Source organism: Prunus persica, chromosome G1 (genome assembly GCF_000346465.2).
Source record: "Prunus persica cultivar Lovell chromosome G1, Prunus_persica_NCBIv2, whole genome shotgun sequence".
Classification (NCBI taxonomy): Eukaryota; Viridiplantae; Streptophyta; class Magnoliopsida; order Rosales; family Rosaceae; genus Prunus; species Prunus persica.
In genome coordinates, this window is record NC_034009.1 from 26,785,055 (window position 1) to 26,803,224 (window position 18,170).

Genomic DNA, 18,170 nt, shown 5'->3' on the forward strand with positions numbered 1-18,170 from the left:
ATTCTTTGTTTTCTTGGGATTTTGATTGTGATCCGACAAAATAAAATATAACCTAATTTAATCAAACATCCCAACAAAAAATCAAACAATTTGTCATAATAGCATCAATGAATTTAATCAAACATTAACATACCAATAGCAAATCAAACATCTCAACAATACCAACATCAAATCAAACATCTCAACAAAATTCTTAAAATTAAAGACCTAATTAATTTCAACAAAATTTTCAAATTATATTTCATTCCTAATTAAACCCTAGATGACTCAATTTCAAATTAAAATTAAAACTAAGATGCATACATTTATTTTAGGAACAACCCAATAGAAGAAGATAATTAAATAGAAGAGAATAAGAAGAATACTTGTTTCCTCATATATGAGAGGAGAAGGGGCTGTCGACAATTGCACAGCTTGACTATTGCACAGCCAAGACTATTGAGTTGAGAAGAAGCTGCTGACTATCTGGAATTGCACAGCCAAAAGCTATTTGGCTGCTTATAAGTTATATTCCCCCTTTTTTAAAAGTTTGACTGGGCCATTCCATAACATAAGAGTGTGGGTTGGTTATAATTTTTTCTCTTTTTTTAAAAGTTTGAGTGGGCTTTAATGGGCTGGGTAGGCATGGGTTTACACCATCACATGTGATGGGTAGCAATAACTTTGGGGTAGGCTGCCCTGGTTGTAGGACCACCACTGGTTCCATGGGTTTCGATTCCCTAACTTCCAAAGGGGTTACGTGGACAGACTTTACCAATACCCTTGTGTGAGGTTTAGTTGATGAGGTGTAGCTGATAAATGGATATTCTCGCTACCGTACCAGATAAGTTGGTTATATTTTTATTTCTCATAAGGGTAGTTGGCCTTTAAGGATTGGTCGTCAGACAAGCATATTTGGGCGCCCGAAAAACATTTGTGAAAGTTGCGTGAGCATGCCAACTGTTTTGGATCCTATATTTATATGAAAAATGGTTTATGTTATGCATATTATTTTCATTGTTTTTCCTTAACACTATTATGTTATTTCGCTGTCTATTTTCAAACTTGGTCAGGAGCCCCCAACTGAGAAGATGAATGTATGTAATGCTTACCCCTACTTTTCCATATAGATTACAATCCTTAAGAGTCACTTGGTGTTATTCCTGGACGTGTTAACACTTTGGTTCTTGTACCTCATCATCTCTGACAGGTCATGATTTCCTTTCCTAAGAGGTAAGGGTGCTTCTTGTTCATTTCCTACCTCTGTATAAATTTTGGATGGGTTAGTGTGTATTTAATCTTTATGGTTTGTAAAATAACTTTATGAGGTTACTAGTACTCTTCCTTGACCTCTAGGGTTAGTTTCTAATCAATAAAGTTTGTATAATGTTTTATTCATTTTTCTGTTGTTATTAACAACTTTGATCCAACCCATTTTATTTAATTAAAACAGCTTAGTGTATTTTTGGGAATCTTGGGAGTGTAACCCTCAAACATAGGTGTTATATTTTCGGGATCCTCAAGGTATGTGATGCTGTCACGTGTCTCGATTTTGAGGTGTGACATGAACTTTCGGCCTTAGACCCACACTCGAATCCCCTTCATTGTCCCTATATCTAAAATTTTCATCATTGCTTGACTTGCCCCCGCGCTTACTTGAACGACCCCTCCCTCCGATCCTTGCCACAAGACCTTCACTTTGAGAGCATTCTTCGAAACGTTGAACCATTCGGTGATGCGTCAGGATTTCTTCCATCACTTCTTCATTCTTTAGAGTTCTCTTACCGAACATCAGCGTAGTGCAGAAGTGCTTATAAGACGGAGGCACGGATGTCAACAACATCACGGCCTTGTCTTCCGACTTATAAACTTCATCCAACCTTTGCAAATCTTCAATACACCTATTAAAGGAGCTAAGATGCTTCATCATGTTTGCGTCCTTCTCTATCTTTAGAGAGTGAAGCTCATCCTTTAAGAAAAGCTTGTTGGACAACGATTTTAAAGCAAACTCCTCTTCAATTTTCTCCCAAGTCTACTTCACGATGTCTTCCATCGAATTACACAACATGTTATCTGTGAGATGATGTTCGATGAATCTTTTAGCAAGCTCGTCTAAGTTTTCCCACTCCGCATTTATTATGGTTTCCGACTTTTTTTCTTTGCTTGCCAAGACTACGCTAAGTCCTTGCTGCTTAAGGACGTATTTCATTCTTTTTTACCAAAATGTGAAGTTCTCCTTGCAAGTAAACGGCTTCAACTCGACCTTCACACTAGCCACCGGTTGTGGAGTCTTCATGTCGCCCTCCATCATCGACACACCTCCACTCTTAAAATTGTAAAAGCACTTGAGCAAAACCAATACATGATGCCGACCTAGGCTATTAATACCACTTGTTGTACCAACAAGCCCAATAGGAGTCCACTACCTATTCAAACCATGCACTAACATTGTCCCCACCTTAACCCGCTTATTCACAACACCTGCACTTTTCAAGAGTGAGCCCCCGCAACTCCACCTCTTCCGAAAAGGCTTTTCTTGAGCCTTGCTAAGAGGGCTTACTCCACCTACACCTAGGATTGTCTTGATCCTTGCTCCACTAGCATACTCCACCTTTCTCTGCCAGTCCAAGAATTTTTTACTTGAGTCGCCTTCTTGAACTTGTCAATGGATCCACCTTGAACAAAGTGTGTCTTAGCCAAACCAAGTTCTAATAACAATTGTTGTACTAATAGGCCCGATAAGAGTCTACTGCCCGTCTAAACCACGCACTCATATTGTCCCCACCTTAACCACCTGGATCCAATCCTTAGGTTGGGTTAGGCCCAATGGACCTCTAGGTATGGGGGTTTATCACAAAAGACCTCAGTGCAATTAAGAGTGGACTAGCTATATTTAAACTGTAGATTATTGTTGTATTGTCAGTCATTTTTATACATGATTTATTATGTGATTCACCCAATATTTTGAGTTAGTTCTTAATATTTTATTATTTTTTACTTCCTTTTTGTGTTTTTATAGATTTTACTTTGATTGAAATGAATGTGAGCTAAAAGTGCGTTATTGAATATAAAATATGTTTTTACTCATTTTCGTAGGCCAATTTCTTGATCGTGGATCATCATGATCTAGTGCTTGGATGCAGTGAAGTTCTTCTTAAAACTTGTTCCAATAGGTATCGACCATAACATATATGAAATTTAGCTCCATTGAACAAGTATAACCTCCCCAACTGATCCAGTATTGATGTTAACTCTGGAAATTTGTTTTGGGCCAGTTTTACCTTCACTTGATGTCATCTTATTTTTACTTGTTACCATACCATTTGGTAACAATAATTTACCTTGTTGAAATGGGATTTGCGGAGACAAAAGGGAGCCTCTTAATGAATTTAAAAATCAAATCCCATGATGGCAAGAAGACAAGGAGGAGACAATAGTCAAAGACTTTAGGTAAAAGGTGTATCTTTATATGCAAATGTGAGTTGACAAGGATTGAAGACAACAACACATGGAGGTAGAAAGGAAAATCAATGGAAGTCAGCCACACCAAAAGAGAGGAAGAAGCGTCGAACATACAATAAGAAAGGAAAAGAAGATGATAAAGAAATGCATTGGTGGGCTACTTGCTTGATTATTTTAAGATTGATTGATCCCTTCCTTTTGCTATAATAGGGCAAGCACGGTAGATGGAAGGGTGTGCAATTCTTAGGCACCAAAGAGAGTAGAGGTGTTAGGCACCAAATAGGGGAGAATGGCATGATAATTGGAGAGAACCTTGGGGAGCCATGAGGCAAGGATCCAAGGGGTTGATAATGCAATTCTGTTTCTCCTCCTTGTTTTTGTTTCTTTCATTTGATTTTTTTTCTTGTATTTTTTTAGTTTCAATTTAACTTCTTCTTTTTCTAGGGCTTAGGTTGAAGCCCTAAATATAATTACTCTTGTTTTGATGCTTTGAGTTTTTGAATTTCTAGATTTTTTTTTATGAATTCCCTTTCACTAAATTAATCATATGCTATGTGTTTGCTTTCTTTGATTGCTCACCTTAGGTTGTATGCATCTAGCTATAGTTGAGAAGTTGTGTAAGATACCCAAGAACACATATTCAAATTAGCTACAAGTGATTGAATCATTTTTAAGTGATCTTTATGTGAATTAGTTTCTTGAATGACTAAGGTAAACACCATGTTATTAGGGTTCTTGTGATATTCATATTCTCTTCAATCTCAATGGGTTTCCTGATATGGTTGAATCAAAGTACTAATCACACCTATATCAAGTGTATGGGAAGCATGAGTATTGTAGCACTAGACATGCACCTTACTTATTTTAGAGAGAATCAATGCGCCTAAAGCCACTAAACCTGGTCTTGATTGCGAACATCGTCATCAATGTGTATAGAGTTCTTTTGCTTTGTGTTCACCCGTTTTGATTTTTATCATGTGATGGTAGGGTAAAGTTCCCTATTGGCTTATCAACCATTAGTGGTCAACAAGTCAACTTTCTTTTGTGTGTGAGCGTGTCACTACTAGCAGTTCAAAACCCTAGCAGACTTCTTAAACATAGATAACTTGCGCCCCAAGTTATTTAACTTCTAAATAAGCAATTGTGAATTTGGGTAAGGAATATCTCCCAAGTAAGTTCTTTTCTTTGCCTCAGAATTGTGAGGACTTTATAATTTTTCACAGTCTGGAGAGGGCAAAAGTGGTTGGATTAATGATCACTAAGCTGGAGCTGCGCTATGGTGCCTGTTCTGCTTGACCAATGCTCTTTTTTTAATTTGTTGAGGTTTTCATATTTGTGAAAAACCCTGACTCTACTTGACTTGGCTTTATGCTGAACCAAATTTGTAACGAGAGAAATTTCGCTTTGTAGAACTATTTCTCTGAACTGAACTGAAATCAGAAATTTTGTATTATAGCTGACTTATTTCTTGTGGCTCAATAAGCTTTGGTTGGTTCAGTGTTTGAAGGCTTGTGAGATCAAATGATCATTTTGAGTTTGTCAATTGTGACATTGAGAGTTTTGTTCTTGATTGATTTTATTGGTTGTCCTTTGATCTGTTCACCTCCTCTCATATTTATAGAAAATACTGGAGTGGGGCTTCTAATCTTTTAATAATGTGCGGCATATTTTCCAAAAGAAAGATCTTTTTATTTTTAAATGCCAAGAAAGGGGAAGTTTATATGTTCTAGCAGAAAAAGCCATCAACATTCAGTTCTTATGGTGATCACTTCTCTGCTTTTCCTAAAAGAAAACCTAATCCCTTTTTAACTTTTAACTGCCATTTGTAAGAGTGCAATCCTACCGTGATGGTTAGTTTGCTTTTCCTGATGAACAACTCCCTACTCCCCACTTATCTCTTTAGAAAATGTAGTCTGCTTATCCCTTGGAAATGACACCTGCTCTGATGTAGAATTTTTTTGTATATAGAAAAGGGATTTTGATCTTTTGGCTGCAAAGATTTTCATAGAAGTCTTTCTTTTATACCTGCCTTCGTTAACTCCCTATCAACTCTTCTGAGATAGTTGAACTTTTTTACTTTTCAAAGACAGGTAGTCACGTGAGGGTTTTTTTTTAAGAAAAGATCTGCTAACTTGTCTTTTTGGGGTAGAGATCAAAGTGGTGTGAAAAAGAGTTGTGCTAGCTTCTTTTATTCTCTGTAGATAAAGAGCCCAAAATGTTTTGTTCATGGGCCTTTATGATAAAAATGGGCTGGGCGTGTTGAGAATTGGCCCAAACTAAAGGTAAACTTCAGTGGCTGCCAAAAATTGACATGGGCTTTTTGATTTTGTTTTTCATGTTTGTTAATCTTCTTAGTTAGCATTTCTTTTCATAGGTGTCTCTAGAATTTAGTTTTTCAATTCAAACCCCTCATTTGTGTTGTTTGTTTAAAGTGTGATTTTAGCCTTAGAGTTGTGTGACTTTGTAATTGTGTTTTTCTTTCTATTTCTTTTCTAATTTCAACTAGGAAATCGAATGGAATTAAGAGATCCAATATATGTGGCATCAACCTCGCACTTACATAAGCTTACTACTAATGGTTCGTGCACTTACAGGTATAATGTGTATTCGAAATAATCTATATTTTGTAGGTTGTCTAAAACATCACAACATATATTTTTTGATGTGGAACTTACACATTATGGCTTGTATCGAGCCATCTACACTAACAGGCCCCACATAAAAAAAATTCATATTGATGATGAGTGACAATGCTAATGCAGAAATTAGAACAATATACCTCCTCACAACTAGTTCTTCAATATTTATTGGTAAATAATTAGAACAATATGCCTCGTCTCAACTAGTTCTTCATTATTTATTGGTAAATAATGTAGACGTTCTTGCTTTTCTTAGCCTATTTTAATATCAATTATTTATTGGAAATATTTTGATTATGTACGAGGAGGGAGTCAAATCATGGACCTATGCTAACTTTGACATTTTTCATTATTTACTGGCGAAGAATGTAGTTGTTCTTGTTTTTCCGAGCCTATAAAGCCCACTATTTATTGGAATTTCTTTTGGTTTATGTAGGGGAGCTGAATCCTAGACCTATGCTAATCTTGACCCTAAACCCATTTTTAATTTAAAATTAAATACTAACTAGTACAGGAGTCAATACAAGTATTACAAAAATTGGTCATGATGAACTTTGCACTAAGGTTGGTTTTAATATTGTACTTGCCAATAAATGTGAGCCAACTTGTTTGGTACGACTGACTATTGGGAATTGGTTATTAGGTCCAAAGAGTTTATTTTTCGTTTTTGCTACTTTAAAATCGTACTCTTTGTTAGCCCTCAAGGCATAAAACAAGGGGCATTACCGCAAGCACAGAAACAAAACAAAAACAAAAAAAAAACATTTATTTTGAAACATACGGTACGTGCACAAGCTGCTTACAAACTAGACATGGATCAAACCAGCTCGGCATGCAAACATACGACTTCAACTCGTCTTATTTATTCGGCCACCAGATTATGACTCATAATTAAGGAAAACTCCAATCTCCAATGCTTAAGCTTTCTGACTAACTAATTAACTAATTAATTAGCCAGAACATAGGCATCGAGCTCCTGGAAGTTCTGGACAGCAAAATCCTTGATGAGACTTGGATCGGGAATCTGTTCGTGGGCTTTCTCAAACACAGATGACCATTTCACCAAGCTCCCGTCTCCCTTGGGAGTCACGGTTAGGATGCACTTGAAGCTCTTGTAGTACTTGAGCAGATCTCCGTCGATCACCTTGTAAGCAACTGACTTGTTTGCTTCATCCACCGCATCGATCGTCTCTTTCGATACTTTCACAATTGGAGAACCTACGTAATAAAAATTAAAAAATACGTCATTTATAGGAAAATGTTTAGGTATAAGTAACATAAGTCTGACGAGAGAACATTACACATTAATTTTAATGTTACCTTCCGAATAAGTTATGAGGCGAACAGAGCCAACAGCTTTTCCATCGCCTTCAAGGACATCAATGCTTTTGTAGTCATGAGGGAATGCCTTGGGGAAGATAGTGGTGGAGTCCCTAAGGCCTTCCCAAAACTTCTGTGAAGGAGATTTCACCTCAATTTCGACCTCAAGCTTTCCACCGTTTGAAGCCATTGTCGCAAAATGTTGTAGCTAATAAGCACGCAGAGTATAACAAAAGAGAAATTGACTAATTGTGTTAGAGAATTGCTTGAGATGTTTGAGAACTAGGCAGGCATTATTTATAGTAGTTTCAGAGCTTTGCTGGTCTTAAATTCAGTAGGAATAAGCTCAACTACCACTTTATTAGCCTCACTCAGCGACACCACGAAAATTGATACCTTTCACATGCATCATATCGTGCACTGCCTGGGATGGCCGGCGGGCCCAATTACATTTATTGGTGTTGTTCTTTGGTGTTGCAAGACTTAGGCCCGTTTGGAATTTCTTTTTTTTACCAAAAATTTGCTTCACTTTAAAGTTAAGCAGTTTAAGATGTTTGATAAAAATAAAATATCTTGATTATTTTAAAAGCAGTGGCCTTTTGACAGCAGTTTTTAAAAGCAGGCTTTGAGTTGCTTTTCAGAGCTGCTTTGAAAAGAAACAGAGATGAGCCTTTAATGAATTTTTTTAATTCCTAAAATACCGTCATTCATTTTAAAAAATGACACCATCTCTATTTCCACATCCAACTCCACCACCACATCCTCCTCCTCCTCCACCTCCTCCTCCTCATCCTCCGATGCCACCACCACAACCACCTCCTCCACCACCACCTCTACCACGCTTCCATCACCCCCACCCCCACCCCCACCCCACCACCACATGATTAGCACATAACACTTTCAATATCATGTATATTTTAGTCATTATTCACAGTTACAACATTTTTATATTAAAATTTACCAAAAGGTTTTGGCAATGCTTTTTATACTAACACTTTTAAAATATTATTTACCAAACATGCCGATACTTTATTTTACACCTAATTATTTTTAAAGCACAGTAGAACCAACTTTTTTAAAAAGTGACAGCAATCCCAAATTGGACCTTAAACCTATCTACGAGTTTTTTTAGAGTGATGCTATTTCAACCCCCTTGTCCTATTTCCTCACCCACCTTATTCCCACCCACTATATAAATTTGAAAAAAAAATAAAATCTTATCTATCCATCCACCATTATTCCTAAAATACCCTTAAATTATTAAAGTAAATTAATAATAAAATAAATTTTAAAAAAAATAAAAAACAAAAACAAAAATCTCTCTCCCTCCTTCCCGACGCAGACCCATCCCTCAACAACACTACACTAGCCATCGGCCCCTCCCCCACCTCTTCACCCTCCTCCACCATGGCTTGAGCAAAATCCTCAAAAAAAAAAAAACTTAGTTATTTGTGCAGAGCATCTTCAATCTCTGCGCAAAATTGGGGTTGAGGGCTGGGAGCTACAAGATGAAGCATAATTAATACCAAAAAAATGTGAATTCACCTCTACACAAAACTCTTGTGAATTCACTTGCACCCACCTTACGAATTCACCTCTAGTCTAATATCAATAAAATACTAATTCACCACAAATTCAGAAGAGAAAAAAACATAAACAAAAATCTAGAAAGAAAAAATATTAAAGAAGCAGAGAGAGAGGCTTTAATCTCATGCACCAAGTGAGTTTTTTTTTTTAATAAAGATAAACGATTGTATTAAAAGGGTGGATAAGGCATCCACAGCACTTGATTTTATAAATAAAAAAAATTTCAACCACAACCAACAAAAAAAGAGACCACACAAAAGAATCGAAAAAAAAAAAACAAAAAGAGACCACACAAAAGAATCGAAAAAAAACAGAGGAAACGAGGAACACAGATTCATTAAATTGTTGTCACCAAATACAACATAATGAAATAAAGAGAGCTCCTCCGGCAACATCACCGCCAGGAGCTATGAGTTCATGAACATCGTCAGCGCCCAATCGAGCACGTCCACATGGAAAATCTGGTACTTCTCTTGACTTCGCAGCCGAGTTCAAAATTGCTCCGCCGACGAGCCAGTACTCGCGGCTGTTGCAGTTGCTACCGAGAGACTTCTTCGGCAGCCCAAAGGACCTGGTCAGGAAGGGGGAGAGAGGACAGAGAGTTTTTGTTTTAAAAAATGTTGTTTTATTTTTATTTGAAATGCCTTAAAAAAGTTTTTAACTTAGGTCCTTAGAAGTCATTTTACAAAAGGATAAATTTATTTTAAAAAATTTAAAAATAAGGTAGGTAGGAAAATAAGACAGGTGGGTGGAAATAGCAGCACTCTTTTTTTATATACCAATGCTTTACTATATGAAAAGATTATAAATAACAAATACTAAAGAATCACATTTTTAAATCGTTTTATACGGAATGAATCACATTATGTGATAGATAATGTGTTAATCTTATTAACACGTTAAAGATAATTCATATAATAAGTGAATGCTACTTTCGTACATTAATAATGGGATTTGTTCCCTCTGCACGATTATTTACTTGTTTTATAAAGGCCAAACTACAGTAAACTCCTCAATCTATAGGGTCATTTATGAGTTCATACCCGATTTTGGGGACCTTTACGAATACATACTCAACATCGCGGAAAACTTATAATTTGCTCTCTCCGTTAGCCAAACTGTTAGTAAATCTATTAAATGCTAACGTGGCGAATGAGGGTTCTATTTTTTTAATGAGGTGAACTTACAGGTGGACAAATAAATACTAAAAAAATTCTATATCATTTAAAAATAATTATAAACAAGTAAATAATATTATTCAATTAAATTAAAAATCAAAAATCAAAAGCAAACAATTTCTCCTCGTCTCTTTCTCTTCCCAGTCCCACCCCACCCAAACTGACTGGCTCTTCCCACACCCCCATCGACCCACCCTCCCTCCGTAAACACTGTGGGAACCAAATTAAATCAGAACCCTAGATCAAATAATTCCTTCTATTTGGGGATTATTTGACCTCATTGGGAATTATTCGACCTAATTGGGAGTTACTCAATTTAATTGAGGATTACCCAATTAAATGGAATGTTACCTAATTAGGTTGAGAATTGATTTGATTCATACCAAAATTCCCAATTAAATGATGAGTTACCTAATTAAAATATGAATTGATTTGATACCTATCATAATTAGGGATTTGATTTACCCTTCCAAATCGGGGAGGAATAATTCCTTTCCATTTACGGAATCATTCTTCTGAAACCCTAGCCTCCGAGACCACTATAAAAGGATGGTCACGCACAAGGGTCAAGGTACGTCTGAATTCATACTGGAATTCTGCAGGTCTCTCTCTCTCTCTCTCTCTCTCTCTCTCTCTCTCTCTCTCTCTCTCTCTCTCTTTTTTATATAAGGCTCCGGCCGCCCGGTTTACACGTTAAACACATCTTCGTACCCTAGTTAACTAGTGTTTTTCTTACAAACTCTTGAACTAATTTAGGCATCGGATGGCCTTTGGCCAACACTCTCCGGGTGTGGTCCTCTTATTTGTTCTATTTTGCAGGGAGAAAGAGGCGGCAAAGAAGGAAGGGAAATCTTTCCAATCGAATATTCTCGGGGAAAAATTTCCTCCCACAAACTGATGCTTTCATTAAGAGTACGAGATATACTCAAAGTGTGCTCCAAACTTATTTTCCAATCCACCGAAGCCTTCCAACAATCATGGTTGGAAGCAAGAAGACGATAGGCGAAACCGCCGCGATGGCTAAATCTGCGACGGCCCAAAGCTACTCCACCCATGATCCTGCGATATACATGGTGGCGCCACCACCTCTCACCACCGTGCCACCTACCAGACTTGTAGTTGAGACCACTGCAACGGCCACCGCCGCCGAACATGATGGAACCTCCCATCAAGATGGGCTTATTACCACCGTCGACTTGGGCCCGATCTTGAAGCAACTACAGCCGTTCCCTCCATTGTCTCCACGCTTGACACACGCTCCTGCGTACACCTCCAATGAAACCCTAGCCCGTGGGCAATTAGGCTCCACACACTTCTCTCCTCCCGATCCACGAAGTCAAGCAAACCTTAATCTTAGAGTTGACCAGCTAGCTCAGAGAATGGACGACCAGAGCAATCTAATGAGGCAGCACCTCAATCAAATAAGCTTGGCTCAAAACCTTGGCCTTGGACAACCAGGCGAGGAGAGAATGATGGACGAACGCACCGGTAGACAACTCGATGGGTACCATGCAGGTCGAGCAAGAGTGAGCAGACAAGGTTAGGGAGGACAACGTGATCGGCCTGCCGATACGTCGCAAGCATTTGCGAGCCACACTCAGAGCAGATTAAGTTTAAGGAACAAAGTGCGTTAAAGGCTAGGCCCATGACTTGACATTCGCGCCAGCCTAGTCCTGCAGGGAAACGTAAATCAAAGGCTAGGCCCTCAGGGAGGTCAGCCAGACAACCATCACAATGAGAATCGTGAAGAAATACGTTCAGATGTCCAATTGCAGAGAAGCATTCACGAAATGCTAGGCCCTTAGGGAGGTCAACTGGATAACCCTCACAATAAGGACCATGAGGAAAGGTGCTCCGCTGCTTACTCTCGAAGAGTTGATTCTCGTCGACAAGCTACAGAAAATCCTTCCCAAGCGCAATCCACCAAGACGCCGCCTAGACAGCGCAAGCAAGTCGACCCTCGCAAATCAACGAGGAAGTCAATCAGCGTCACCCACATTGCGAAGGTCGCCAACGTGATCGACCAACAATGTGTGAAAAATTTAATTCTTCTTTGTTGAGTAATAACTTAATTCTTCAATAAAATACTTATTGTAGAAATATCAATAACCCGTTTATTTCACGTACGAAAAAAATTCTATAATTAATTAATTCATGAATTATGACACAAATTCTATATCTATTAATATGTATCTGGGAAATAAAAAAGGTATTTTTTTTATTTTTTTATTGGAATTGGATTTCTTTCTCTTTTTTTCGTTCCTATTCTTCTTTCTATTTCTGAGAAAAAAGGGGGCTTACAAAATAAAGTAAAGGATTATTTCGTTCCCAATAGTTATTTATTTAATCGGTGGATAGGAGCATACTCTGGATTGGAATCGTGTCGTGGGGAGTATTTGAGAAGCTTGTGAATGATCGACTTCAAGACTTGAATACCAGTGGGAACTTCGAAGACGCACTACGTAAGGAGATGGATTAGGCGAACTCAACGCATTTCACCCCTAAAATCGAGCAGGCTGCTCCCCCGAAGAGATTCTCAACGCCTTCGTTTACACACTTCAAAGGGGATTCCGATCCCGAGAGCCATCTAAAACACTTCAAAAGTGTCATGATCCTCCACAAAGTAGATGACGCCCTGATATGCAAGGTGTTTGCAATAACCTTTCGATGAGCAGCCTAAGACTAGTTTCACACCCTACCATCCGAGTCGATCAGTAGCTTCAAGGAGCTGGCTTACGTCTTTACCAAGAATACACAACTTACCGGACAATCAAGAAGAACCCTGACCACCTGTACAATCTGTGCAAGAAATCCGACGAATTCCTTCGAGATTATATCAAGAGATTCAAAGCAGAAAATGCCAACATTGTAGGATGTGATGACCAAATCGCGTCCTCTGCTTTCAAGAAAAGCCTTCCAATTGAACACGACTTGTACCGCGAGCTGACTATCACTCCCAGCCAGACTCTGACAGAGGTATTTCCCCACCGATGAATGCTAGGCACTCTGGGATGATAATCGAATCGCCGCGAAGAAGTCTACTAAGCAAGAAGATCAGCCGACTAAGCGGGCAAGCCAAAGAAGCGACGAGCTTAGCAACAGGAACAAGGACAAATGCTAGTCCCACCCACAAGAGGACGTTACGACAGGAGAGAACTACACCAAGTTCACCATTCCTATACATCAAATATTAGCCCAAGTGAAAGACAAACCTTGGGTAAGAAGACCGCTACCTTTGAAAGGAGATCCGAACAAGAGGGATACTAGCAAATATTGTGCCTTCCATAGGACGCACAGGCACACTACGAACAACTGCTTCACTTAGAAAGCGCATCTTAAAGAACTTGTAAGAGAAGGTCACTGTACGAAATTCATTACAAAGCAGGCCATCAAGCGGATTGAAGATCGTGACACCGCCAAAAAGCCCTCTCAAAAAGTCATAAGGATTAACACAATCCTAGCCGACTCCGAGAAGTCTGGGCTAACCAGCAAAAAAAAGAAGAGGAAGATCAAACAGGCCACTGTGATCTCCCAAATCTCGACTGACCTTCAACTAGTATAAGACGATCCTGTAATCGACTTCTAGAAGAAAGATCTGATCGGCCTCGACATGCCACATAACGACGTCCTTGTCATCAACATTCAAATCGCTCAGGCCATGGTCGACCGAACCCATGTAGACGAGGGCAGCGCAGCCAATATCTTGCAACTAACAGTCATCCAGAAGATGGGCTTGGAGACAAAGATCAACAAATTAGCCAGATCACTGATTGGCTTTAATGGTGCAACAACGATAACCGCAGGCGTGATAAACCTCGACGTTTATTCCCCACCTATAGTCAACTCGCAAACATTCATAGTCATTAATGAGGTCTCACCTACAACGGCATTCTGGGCAGACCATGGATAGACAAGAGCAACGCCATCACCTCCGCAACACATCAAAAAATTCGGTACTCAATCCCTTGGGGTGGTGCCGGCCAAATCAACAGCGACCAGGCAATGGCGAGGAAATGCTCTGCCCAATGGCTAAAGAAAAGCAAACAAGCGCAGTTCTTCCCTGTGAGTAAGACAAATCTGAAAGAGGTTGAACAACCGAATCTTGCTCCTTTATAGCAATCAAAGTGTCAGGACCAAACCGAGGAAATTTGTCTAGAGGTCTCTCCTAAAGAAGGATGGAAACCTGAAGAGGACATAGAGCTAATACCCTTGGATCGGCTCACACCTAAGCTCAGATGAGAAGGTGGAGCTGACCACCTTCCTCTAGAACAACAAAGACATGTTTTCATGGTCGCCATCAGACATGCCTGACATCGACAGAAAAATCATCTGTCATCGACTCCACGTCAAGCCTGCCAGCAAGCCAGTGGCACAGAAAAGATGCAACTTCGCTCCCGAGCGGGTCGCTATCATTGAAGCTGAGATGGACAAACTCCTAGCTGTCGACTTCATCGAAGAGGTCTCCTACTCGGAGTGGCTGGCCAACGTTGTTCTGGCGGCGAAACAAGAAAATGGCAAATGGAGAATCTGCGTCGATTACACTAACCTCAATAAAGCTTGCCCTAAAGACAACTTCCCATTGTCTAGAATCGATCAACTCGTGGATTCTACTTCTGGCAATCAGCTGCTCAACTTCATAGACACCTACTCCAGTTATAACCAAATCCTAATGCACGAGAATGACAAGGCAAAAACTTCTTTCATTATCGAGAGAGAGACCTACTGCTACAAGGTCATGCCCTTTGGGTGAAGAATGCTAGAGCAACCTACCAAAGGCTCGTAAATAAAATCTTCACTAAGCAGATCGGCAAAACTATGGAAGTCTACTTGGATGACATGCTGGTCAAGGCCCAAAAATGTGCAGATCACATCAAAAAGCACATTTGGTGTATCGTCCGGCCAATTCCTAGGATACCTAGTCACACAATGAGCTATCGAGGCACACCCACGCCAAATCAAAGTCATTCTCCAAATAAAGTCACCTTCCACAGTGAAGGAAATACAAAGTTTAACAGGCAGAGCAGCGACCCTGAACCGATTCCTCTCGAGATCTACCAACAAGTGCAAACCATTCTTCAAAGCTTTGAAGAAAGGACAAAGAAACAAATGGGATGAGGAGTGTACCGGGTCTCAAAGCCAGTTCCTGGTAAAGACTTGTTCATGTACTTGGCAGTGTCCAACTTGGCCTTCAGCTCAGCTCTTATCCGAGAAGAACTAAGGGCCCAACATCCAGTATTCTACACGTAAAAAGCTCTCCTCGATGCAGAGACTCGCTACCTGAAATTGGAAAAGCTCATTTTAGCCCTTGTAGTCTCAATAAGAAAGCTGTAACCCTAGTACTAAGCTCACCGAGTCATCGTCATGACCGACTTTCCTTTGAGATCAATCCTCCACAGCCCTGACGCTTCTCAACGACTCATGAAGTGGGCTATAGAGCTAAGCCAATATAACCTCTTCTACCAACCAAAAACTACAATAAAAGCCCAAGCTTTGCAGACTTTGTCTCAGAATTCACCCCATTAGCCAAAGAAGAGTAGCTGGCCAACAAAAAGAAGGAAAGTTCAAAAGTATACGGGACCTCCGCTGAACCTAGCCAACCCAGAGACATGTGGCAGTTGCACGTAGACGGAGTGTCGAACCAAAAGGGAGCTGGAGCAGAGGTCGTCATCACCACCCCAGATGGAATCCTGTTGGAACAAGCTATCACGCTTGGCTTTCCGGCCTCGAACAACGAGGTAGAATACGAGGCATTGCTTGTCGGCCTGCACTTGGCAAAGGAGCTCGCAATCAAGAAGCTAGCCATCTACTCAGATTCCCAGTTGATCACGAATCAAGCGTCAAGTGAATACATGGCGAAGCACCTAAGCATAATCTTGTACCTTGACAAATTTCCAGAGCTGTTGAAGGCGTTTCCTACATTCACCATCCAACAAGTGCCTCGGGTCAGCGCTGGACACCTAGTTCAGATGCTCCATCTCGTTCGAACACCTTGACCGGTCAAGCATTGAAGAAATAGAGCCAATCGACACAATGCAGATTGACGAGGACCCAAGCTGGCAAGACCCCATTGTCGACTACTTGATGAATGGAAACTTGCCAACGGACAAGTCCGAAACTAGGAAGGTCCAGCAAAAGGCCACGAGATGCTACATGTACGACAACAAGCTCATCTGCAGATCATATTCCGGCCCTCATCTCACCTGCATAAAGTACCTTCAAACACTTGAGGTTCTTTGCAAAATTCACGACGGCAAGTGTGGCAACCACTTCTAGCCTACCATGCGGCACGACTCCACCAAATATGTCAAGAAATGTGATCGCTACTAGCAATACAAGTCGATCCCTAACCTGCCTGCTGAAGTTTACCATTCGCAAAACAATCAATGGCCATTCATGCAATGGGTCATTGACCAAGTGGGTCCCTTGCCACTAGTGCCCGGCAAGAAGAACATGATGATCGTCGCCACCGACTACTTTACTAAAAGGATCGGGGTCGAAACTCTATCATCTACTAAAGAAGTCGATGTGAAGCGATTCATCTGGAGAAACATCATCTGCAGGTTTGGCTGCCCACAGTCGCTAGTTACCGACAATGGCTTACAGTTCATTAGCAAGCAGATCACCGCAAAACAGTCGCCCATAAAGAGCGTCCTAAGAGAGACGCAGGGTGACGACTAGAAGAGCTATTTGGGAGACGCAGCCGGCTAAGAAGCGTCTTTAGGGAGACATAGGATGCGCCAGAAATTTCCTAAGGGATGTATCCCGGTTCTTTTTCGTTTTCTAAGGAAGGCATGATAGTCACACAGTTGCCTATAGGGAGCGTCCTAAGGGAGACTCAGGGCGACAACTAGAAGTATCATTAGGGAGACGCAGCCGGCAAATAAGTGTCCTAAGGGAGACGCAGGGTGCGCCGTAAATTTTTCAAAAGGAGGTCTTCATGCTTTATAATGGAGATATCTAGGTTCCTATCTGTTTCCTAAAGGGGGCAGGATAATCATACAGTTGCCCATAAGCAGTGTTTTTTGGGAGATGCAGGGCAACGACTAAAGCATCCTACGGGATATGCAGAACACGCCCGGAGTCCCTCAAGGGGGACCCAGGCACTCGCTAACTTCCTAAGGAAAAACATCCTACGGGATATAGAAAACAAGCTCGGAGTCCCTCATGGGGGGACCCTGGCTCTTATAAATCTCCCAAAAGAGATACATGATCAAGATACTGGCTGGTTATTAAAGTAGTTCACAAGTCAATATGTAAATTGAAGTTGAAAAAATAACTGAAATCTCCATAACAAGTTGACCAACAGGCCACGTTCAACAAAAAGAAGATGGTCAAATAATACCAATTATTCTAAACAAGAAAGCATACTGCAAAAGCTAAAAATAAATAAAAGAGTCTCCATATACTTCGAGACGCCAGCAAGAGATCCCTGATCTACAGCCTCTTCGGCGTCCGCCTAATCAGCCACATTCTCAGCAGCTCCACCTGCCTGATCCGAGATGTCTACCGCTACCTCATCTACTGTATCCTCCTCTGTTTCATCCTCTTCAGCTACCACCTCTTTGACCGCCTACTCTTTAGCTCCTTCCATGTTCACAACATTAACCTGCTCACTTTGCATAGGGAGCAAGTCATAACAGAGCATCTCGATGTCTCCATCTCCAATGGCATAGAAGGGATCATTTCCATTTGAGCAGTCCAAGTAGCTCAGCTTGTACGCATTCATGGTAGCTTCGAACTTGGACTTTTCAGCAAACTTGTTATAGGTGCTAAATCTAGCCAGAAGCTTGTCATAACTAAAGGAAACGCCAGCATTCTTGTGCTCAAGACTAAATTAGGCATTTTTTCGACTAATCAAGTTAGCAACAGAAGAGAGAACAACAACAGACGAGTTTCAAATAGTTTCAGCAACAAGAACTACTCATTTTTTAAGCAGATGAAATGTTGCTTCCCTTTATCTTTTCAAGGAAAGACTTGAGACTGTCTCAAGATAAACCAGCTTGAA

At 40.3% G+C, this 18,170-nt stretch overlaps 1 protein-coding gene across 1 annotated transcript; it reads right to left on the bottom strand.

Annotated features, from left to right (window-relative positions):
• On the bottom strand, positions 6,723-7,680 carry LOC18793751 (MLP-like protein 423). The gene is made up of 2 exons (XM_007227475.2): positions 7,401-7,680; positions 6,723-7,298 (listed from the first exon to the last, which is right to left on the bottom strand). Exons 1-2 carry the CDS (start codon positions 7,588-7,590, stop codon positions 7,027-7,029), a joined length of 462 nt encoding a protein of 153 aa, XP_007227537.1. The 5' UTR covers positions 7,591-7,680; the 3' UTR covers positions 6,723-7,026.

Coding starts and splice junctions, on each gene's coding strand:
- LOC18793751 (XM_007227475.2), bottom strand. CDS start 7,590: ATGGCTTCAAACGGTGGAAAGCTTGAGGTCGAAATTGAGGTGAAATCT. Junction 7,299..7,400: donor CCTCATAACTTATTCGGAAG/GTAACATTAAAA, acceptor TTTATTACGTAG/GTTCTCCAATTGTGAAAGTA.